The sequence below is a fragment of the Mastomys coucha genome, unplaced genomic scaffold (genome assembly GCF_008632895.1).
Source record: "Mastomys coucha isolate ucsf_1 unplaced genomic scaffold, UCSF_Mcou_1 pScaffold11, whole genome shotgun sequence".
NCBI lineage: Eukaryota > Metazoa > Chordata > Mammalia > Rodentia > Muridae > Mastomys > Mastomys coucha.
In genome coordinates, this window is record NW_022196893.1 from 33,283,658 (window position 1) to 33,292,201 (window position 8,544).

Sequence of the window (8,544 nt, forward strand, 5' to 3'; positions counted from 1 at the left end):
CCACCCATCACCCTCACCCCCCACCACCACCCCCTGCTCACAGCACTGCTGCCCCCTGCCAGGGCCTGGTGTTCTGGCAGATGAATGGCTAGAGGCAGCCCACAAAACTCCTAACTAATAGGATGAGGGCCTGACAGGAAACCTCAAGAGGCACGCATGCCGAATGTCCCCCAAGTGTTCGCATTTATTCTGATGTTGTGACTTTGTATATGTTCCCTCAAACTTTTTCCATCAAGACCATAAAGTAACAACCACCTTAGCTAAATCTTTTAAGAGAAAAAAATATTTCATCTACTGTTTTGTCTCCACCTCCAATATTTTCTTTTCCCCCGTAGACTCACACACATGGGATCCTTCAGTGGCCCAACACAGTTAAGCACATCAAGGTGATGTCAAAAGAAGCGCCCTTGAGCTGGGAGACTGTGGAAGAGGCCACTGGGACACCTACAGTCACTCACAGACAGCTGGTTTAACCTCAACTGTCATCCCTACCATGACTGCACAAAATTGCTTGTACTTAGTAAACGCCAATACTAAAAACTATTAAGTATTGTTTCTTCTCAGACCCGTGTTTCTCAGAGTGTGGTCCCCAGTGCACTAATATCACACGTTCAAGATACATATGTACTGGCTACATCTCAGATCTGCTGGATCAGAACTACTGGCGTGGCCGCAAAGTCTGATGTAACAGGATGCATCTAAAACTTAAGAACCACAGATCCACTCCTCAGAGCACTCCAGCAAGGAGGGCACACTCCAGGCAGAGAGACGAACTTGTAGTAGGGTTCACTAATCTCCTGCCCTTCCCTGCTCCATGTAACTGACACCTGGCTGTCACTGCTATCCTACACAGGACTTCCACAGGTAAAACGGTGCCCCCTGCGATTACACAATGCAGAGCCCCCCCCCCATGCCAGTCCCAGCCGCAGCAGAAGGACCCTGACAGTCTTCCCCTTGACCCCTTTGCTCCCACCCTGGCTCCTCACTTGTTCTTGTAGTCCTCCACAACATCCTGCATGCTCCTGATCTCCGTGTTCTGGCGCAACTGCTCAGTGGTCAGAACATCCACCTGTCTCTGCAGCTGACCGATGAAGTCGTCAAAGATTGGCTCCAGGCTGCTGGTCCGAATGGAGGTGTTCACCTGCTGCAGCAGCTCCCATTTTGTCTGTAGCACCTGGTTCTGCTGCTCCAGGAAGCGCACCTAAAGAACACCCCAAGCTCAGAACAGCTTTCTCCATGGGAAGAGAGACAGTGGCTTAACAGCACACTCAAACCTCAGAAATTCAAGATGGGCCTTTTGACCATCAAGGGAGGCAATGTGGCTCCCTAGGTCACCTCCAGCTAGTGTCATCCAGCTATACCCCTTTCTATAACAGACTTCTCACCCCACATTTAATTTATCCATGCCAGCATGAACAAACACCACTTTCTTTGTATTTATTATTGGAACAGAGAATATGACTGAGGGCAAGACACAAGGAATGACGGGTCTTGGGTTATTCTTAGGTGTGTGCCTTCAGCATCTACTACCATGTTTGCTGCCTGCCACTGTGATTTTTTGAGACAGCAACCTCATTTAAATGCTTCATAACCCAGCCAGAAATTTTTAAACATGTGCTCTTGCTTTTTAAAATCCTGCAATGTATTTAAATGCCCCAAGTAATAGCTTTGGGCTGACAGATATTTTAAAAATGCCCCAAATTTGCTGTTTCCTTTGCTTGCCGAGGAAAGCGAACACAGAAATGGCTCTGTGTTTTCACCACTTCTTCCTCTCTGACTGTGGGAACAAAGACAACACAGAGAGGGAGCTGGGTACATAGACCAAGTACACGTGTGGTGTGTGCTCCGTGTCACCAAACCAAACTTTCACTTTTCTTTGACCTATTTCCCACAGATGAACCTTCTTCTCCCATGCAGTCATAGAGAGGACTGGGCTGTAGTGTGCTTCCCTCAGGTACATGCCGTTGTGTGCACACAGACACACACAAGTGTGTGCACATACACACTCTCACATTCATATACATATACATATATAAATGTGTATCACATATACCGCCATATAGATGCACAAATATTCACACAGACATCCATATTCACACACTTACTTGTACACAAATGCATGTGTATGCACTCATCCCTACATAAATATATTCATATACATTCATTCATATATGTACATATACAAATAGTAAGGGGAGAGAGAGAGCTCTCCAAAGTCCAGCACCCTTCTCCAGGAGCTATGAAAGGAATGGGGAAAATCTCTGCCTTGTGGGGTCAGAGCAGCACTTTGCATACACTCTCCTATGATGAAGCACTCTACAGCACCCAGAATTCCCAGGCCCCGAGACTTCACCTGTCTAGGGAGCCAGCCCTGCCAAATCTCTTTGGATTATTCTTACTCCAATGAGAAGAATGTGATCGGCGAACATCGTTCTCAGGCCTATCTTGGCTGACTTTATCACAGCGAGGGGTTGGGCAACCAGCCCTCACAGTACACTTGTCAGCACAGCTTCTAACACCCCCAGGAAAAATTCCTGCCACTCTCTGTCTTGCTTCTGTGGTGTCTGTCACTCCCAGAGAATGGAAGAATCAGTTCTGCACTCCATGACAGCAGTATGTGTGGTGACAATGGCTTTGACACCTTCTCAGATTGTGGCTTTTACTCTAAATGAGACACGACTCCAGGGAGGATTTCTGAAGGAGAGGAAGCTGGCCTTTAAGAGGATGGCTCTGCTGCACTATTGAGAATAGCCCAGGCTATACCAAAGTGGAAGCATAAACCAGGTTGAGAAATTACAGTAACAAAAGTCTGCTTTCTTCCAGACTAGAGGCCTGAAGGCTGATTGTCCTTGAAGGACCTGCTCCAAAGAAAGAATATGAAACCACTAATCCTTGTATCCTGCTATAAAATGTAATAAGCTTCTGTCCTTGTCAGGAGCCTTGATCAAGTGAAAATTCCAGGTTAATTTCCAGAAAGAAGACTGTGGGACTTCGTTTGCCAGTTTTCCCTGCTCCTTCCTTGGCCAACCTTGGCCTCCTGGTAGCATCCCCCTCACTGATAAGTCCTTGCTCCAGGCGACCCTTCCGGAGGCACCATGGTGACCAAACGTGTTTCTCATCCCAAGTGATCAGAAGTAGACAGAAGCACATAGTTCTGTTGAACTCTCTTGGAGCTGTCCATGACCCTCCCTCTATGTCCTCTTCCTCCTGCTCATACACCACTTCATCTCCAACACTTGCCCTGATAGCAATCAGTGACCATCCTGCCTTCCTCTACAAGTAAGAAAGGGAAGGTTTTGACCATACCTGTCTGTTGATCTCTTCTCAGAGACCAAGAGGAAAACTTCATGTGACTTAGGGTAAAGGGTTTCAAGGTGACCCTTTGTTGGCCGTGGGGAGGGTGGTAAAAAGGCAAACTCAGACAGAACACCTCATTATACCTTACTGACCTTAGTTCCCAGAGAGACCTGCCATCAAGGCACTCACCTGATGCCCACCAGCAGCTTCCTAGCTGCTGCCACTGCCTGTCTCTAGTTGTACCCACCACATCCCTTCTTTCTGTCATTTTCCCAGAAATTTTGACATTTGAAATTCCCTGAAGGGGTCACATTTTTCATGCTTCCTCTCTGCATGGACATTGTCTGACAGCTGTTTGACTCTTCTGTCTTCAAGACCCAGGTAAGACCTGGGGTCTCTCAGCAAAGCACTCCTAGTATCCAGTAGGCACAGCTCAGGTACCTTTGAGCTACCAGTGACCCAAAGAGTACCTCATACTAATGCATCTCCCATAAACGGTTACCATTCTCTGCCATTCTGTTTTGGACCTTCCTGAAAGCATGGCTTGTGTCCCAGTAGCCCTTATAGCTTTTATGTACAGAGTCCTAATAAAATATTTGTGGATTGAGTGGGAGTGGGACAATTGGTCAGGTAGATTGATAGACAAGCAAATGGGCAGGTTAATGCACAGATGAGTGCATAGTAGGGCATGAGTACAGACACTTATGTTGGTTATGTATATGAGTGTAGGCAGAAGGAAGGATAGATTATGGTTATGTGGATGGTAGATGAGTGGGTGAGTGGATATATAGATGGATGGATACAAATGATGGATGGAAGACTGATGGATGGATGGATGGATGAATGGGTGGATTGGGTGGTGGGTAGGTGGATGGACTGCATGGATGAATGGAGATAGATGAATGGATGTGAATAGATGAATGGATGTATGCACCTGAGAAGATAAGTGGATGGCTAGATATGTGTGGATGAGTAGGTAAATGAATGATATGTAAGTGGATGGATGATGGATGGATGGATGGATGGATGGATGGATGATGGATGGATGGATAGATGAATGATGGATGGATGAGTGATGGGTGGATGAATGATGGGTGGATGGATAGATGATGGATGGATGAGCAGTGGATGATGGATAAATGTTGGGTGGACAATGGATGAATGGACAAACAGATGAACAGATGGATAGATTGGTTGGATGGATGGTGGATATGTTTGAGTAGGTAAGTGGATGAATGGATTCATAGATGTGTATGGATGGTAGATAGAAGGATGGATGTAGGGAGCACAGGTGATTGGGTGGGCACTGAGGTACACAGATGAGTGGAATGTGGGTAACGAGGAATGAGAGTGAGATGAGTGTCATGTGCATCTATTGGGTATCGCCATGACTCTTGTCTGCTTTCCTACTAACAGCACATACCCCTACCTCCACCCCAAAAGCCTGTGTTAAATGCTTATGTTAAAGCCCTGTGAAAGCCTAGCTTAACTGCTTTCTGAGTTCTCAGAACACACACAAGAGGAAGTGACTGCCATCAACTTAAAGTGCACAGTGGTAGCTGATAGCTGCATTCCGGCAGAGTGTGAGGCCCTTTTGGCTATCCAATGGTGAACAGAGACTCTCCCTGTCCATAAGGTACTCACCTTGTCAATGAAGGAGGCAAACTTGTTGTTGAGAGTCTTGATCTGTTCCCGCTCCTGAGTCTTGACCCTCTGAATTTCAGGATCCACCTCCAGGTGAAGGGGCTCCAGGAGACTCTGGTTAATAGTCACCTCATGGATCCCCCCGGGAGGAAAAGAAGGACCGAAGCCCCCAAGACCAAAATTGCTAGTGCCGAATCCAGCACCCCCAAAACTACCTCCAAATCTGCCACCTCCACCATAGCCACCCCCAAAGCCACCTCCACCAAAGCTTCTTCCTCCTCCAAATCCTCCTCCTGCCCCTCTACCCTGGCAGAAACCACTGGCACTTCGTCCCACTAGGCTCCCAAAGATGCTTTTACTACCACCCAGACTGTAGAGACTCCTGGAACTGAACCCACCACCATAATCTCCTCCAGACCTCCTCGACTGACTCACAGACACCAGAGCCTGTCTCCCACCTCCAAAGCCTGATGAAGACCTCGAGCTATAGGCCCTCCTGCTCCTTGAGCTAAATGCAGACTGAGAACTGAACTGGCGGCTCATGGTTGCTAGGGCAACCAGAGGCACAGGTAGCAAGGGCCCAGCTGAAAGGAGGCAGAGAGCAGGGACTGAGGGAGCTGTGACTCTCTTGGAAAGGATCTGGCTCCGTCCCTATATATACACACACCTGCTGGGCTGGGTACTTTCCGAACCCTGGGAGGGGAGTATTTGCCTGCCAGTGGCATCTGCTTACAAGCCTCATACCTATGTGTTGCTTAAATGGCACTGCAGACAAACTCCCCCAACTTGATCATTTATCATTCATCTCTTACTAAGGAGAGACCAAGGGTAGCAATCTCTCAGGATCTCAGTGCTGGAAACTCCTGTAACGTTTCTCCTTAAATCTCAAATTGATCTTTTCCTAAGCAGCAGCATGGAGTTGTTTGTTTTGGGGTGTGCCAGGGAGATCTAGGATAAAACTATGAAGTGTCTAGTGAGCTTGGGACCACAGCTGGGATAAAAGTGGAGACACTTGTAACAGGGCTGTCCTTGTACACAAAATCTGTTTTTGTTTTGTGGTTTGTTTATTTGGTTGGTTGGTTGGTGGGTGTGTGTGTGTGTGTGTGTGTGTGTGTATGTGTGTGTGTGTGTGTGTGTGTGCATGCATGTGAACAAGATATCTTGTGAATATCTCCCTGTAAGAATGTCTGTCTCCTAGACTTGGAGGAAATTTACCCCCATATGTCGTCTTCTATTCTAATATTTCTAAACTGACACTGACAATACTTTTGTAAAAAGCAAATGGAGTAGCTGTCTTTTAAGGGATATGTAAACGCCACACAGGTAAGTGAAACGCAAGCCTTAATTTGGATTTAGTATTTTCATTTGGTCAGCATACAATTGTTTTCCTGGCAGAGACGAGACAATAATAATGAGTTCTTTAAGGGTTACTCTCAAATTCTGTTCTTAGCAGGGAGTAGCAGGAAAGGAACCTTGGCTCATGTGCACTCTCTGAGAAGGAAAGGTTGTCCCCAGTAGGGGACCTCATGTGAAGTTCATGAGAGTCTACATGTGTTGTCCAACAAAGGTGTGTGTTTGTATCTGGGCACAAATAGCTGGTGTATTTCATCCAAAATGCACTAATAAATGGTGTGAACAGAAAAGAAGGAATAAATACCCAGCCTCAGAAAAAAATGATTAATGATTTTCCCACATGGACACATTGTTTAAAAGCAGAAGGAAGCATCACAGGAGAAAAGGTATTGATACAATGTCAAAAAAGGCCTGCCCTCAGCTCAGCGTGGAAGAGTGTAAATCGCTCTCATGCAGATTGTGGAACATCTTCTCCTAATGGTTTAAATGTTCTTTTTCTGTGTGTTCATGCAATGAATCTTTTTTTTTTCAATAGTTGGGGCCAATTTCCAAGTGCCCCAAATTTGGGGCAGAAATCCCAAACAAATCAAGAAGAATCAGTTGGCCTGTGAAATCAAGAGATGGCTAGGACCAGCTTTGGAGAGAAGCATCCTGCAGCTGGGAGTGTCCAGGGGGCTGCTGCCAGCCTTCAGTCCTTATCACTTTCCACAGCGTTCTGAGCATGGGAAGTCTTTAATGGGTCATCTCAGGAATCAGTGTGGACAGGAAAGTGAGGGAGCCTGAGATCTGAAAGCAAAAGCTCCGATCTCACCTCCAGGCCCTGTCCCGCCTGGCTGTTGTCATCTCAGACAAGCCACTTGCTCCAGAGCCTTGGGTGCTACAGTCTTTCCAGACTCCATGATTTGAAGCATAGCAGAAGATACTGAACTACCCTCAACATGCATGCATAGCTCCTCTCTCCCTCACCCCTGTCCCATTCTGATGAGCAGCTACATTATCTGATTTCCAACTTCAGCTGAGACAGTCCTCTAGGAACTTTATATAAGACAGTAAAGCCAAGTCTCCCAACCCCTTGCTCGCAGACAGATGCAGACAGAAAAGAGTTGAAAATGGAATTCTGGAGCTTCCTGTGGTCAGGATTCTGAATCAAGCAGAGACAGACACAGCAAAGAGAGGAAATGGTCATCAGAGAAGTTGGGAATATTATGGTGGAACCACACACATGGCAGCAGTGGTTGGTGAAGGGATCCTTGCATGGAGCATCTTTAAACTTGGCTTAGAATTTTGTTCCCTTCCCCAACCCTTGGTTTGGACACTGCTTCCTCAAGTCAAGTTTCAGACCCCTGAAACCATCAGTAAGATGGTAGAGAACCATCAGTAAGCTCCATGCGGTGCTCTAACAAAGACTGTGCTCCAATATGAAAGAGCAGCTGTCAGCTGGTCCTGTGGGTGGGGCTCCTTCTCCTAACACCTTCAGGAAGCTCTCCCTAAGGCTAAAAACCACTGCAGTACTTGTCTGTACTGCCTGCTCAGGCCCACCTCTCTTCATTCCCATATTTGTGCCCAACTAAATAAATGGTTCCTTAATGTTAGGATCAAACATGGCTCAGGAGCCCCTCCTTAAATAGTGTCCATCAGTTTGCTGGCAGAGGCTAATGGCAGAGCCCTGCTACTTCTAGTGAAAGCAAAGATTGACATGTAGAATAAGGAACCCCACATTTAGCCAGCCTCACCATGCCTAGCTCTGTGGCCATCCTATTTACTAATTATTGATTTCCCCCTCCCCACTACTCTCTGCCTGCAGTGCTCTCCCTAAAAGTGGGAAATCGACTTGTCCTCATCTGACTCCCAAACACTGAAACCCAAAGCTGCCAAGAGGGTGAGGCCCAAGCAGCTATCAGCCACCAGAATCACTAAGCAGTAGCTCGAGGGAGGGTTCGAGAGGAGCATCCCCTATAGATATGCTCCCCACCTTATCCAGCATCTCCCAGGGGCTGGAGGTGGATGCAGCAAGGGCGTGGCAGAGAAAAGCCAGAGGAAGAATCTCACTATCCAGTCCCCACCCAGACAGTGAAGCACTGAAGCTATGGGACTGTGATGCAGGTGTGGGGCTATGGTGCAGGCATGAGGCTATGGTGCAGGTGTGGGGCTATGGTGCAGGTGTGGGGCTATGGTGCAGGTATGGGGCTATGGTGCAGGTGTGGGGCTATGGTGCAGGTGTGGGGCTATGGTGCAGGTGTGGGGCTATGG

The 8,544-nt window shown here is 47.3% G+C and overlaps 1 protein-coding gene across 1 annotated transcript in view; it reads right to left on the minus strand.

Moving 5' to 3' along the window:
• LOC116080208 (keratin, type II cytoskeletal 1b) overlaps positions 1–5,597 on the minus strand; it is an 11,936-nt gene extending 6,339 nt beyond the window's left edge. Inside the window, exons 1-2 of the mRNA XM_031356493.1 lie at positions 4,942–5,597; positions 987–1,201 (exon numbers count right to left, since the gene is read on the minus strand). Of these exons, the coding sequence (XP_031212353.1) occupies positions 987–1,201; positions 4,942–5,484 (758 nt within the window). The 5' untranslated portion in view covers positions 5,485–5,597. The remainder of the gene's footprint in view (positions 1–986; positions 1,202–4,941) is intronic.
• Between the last annotated feature and the right edge of the window lie 2,947 nt (positions 5,598–8,544).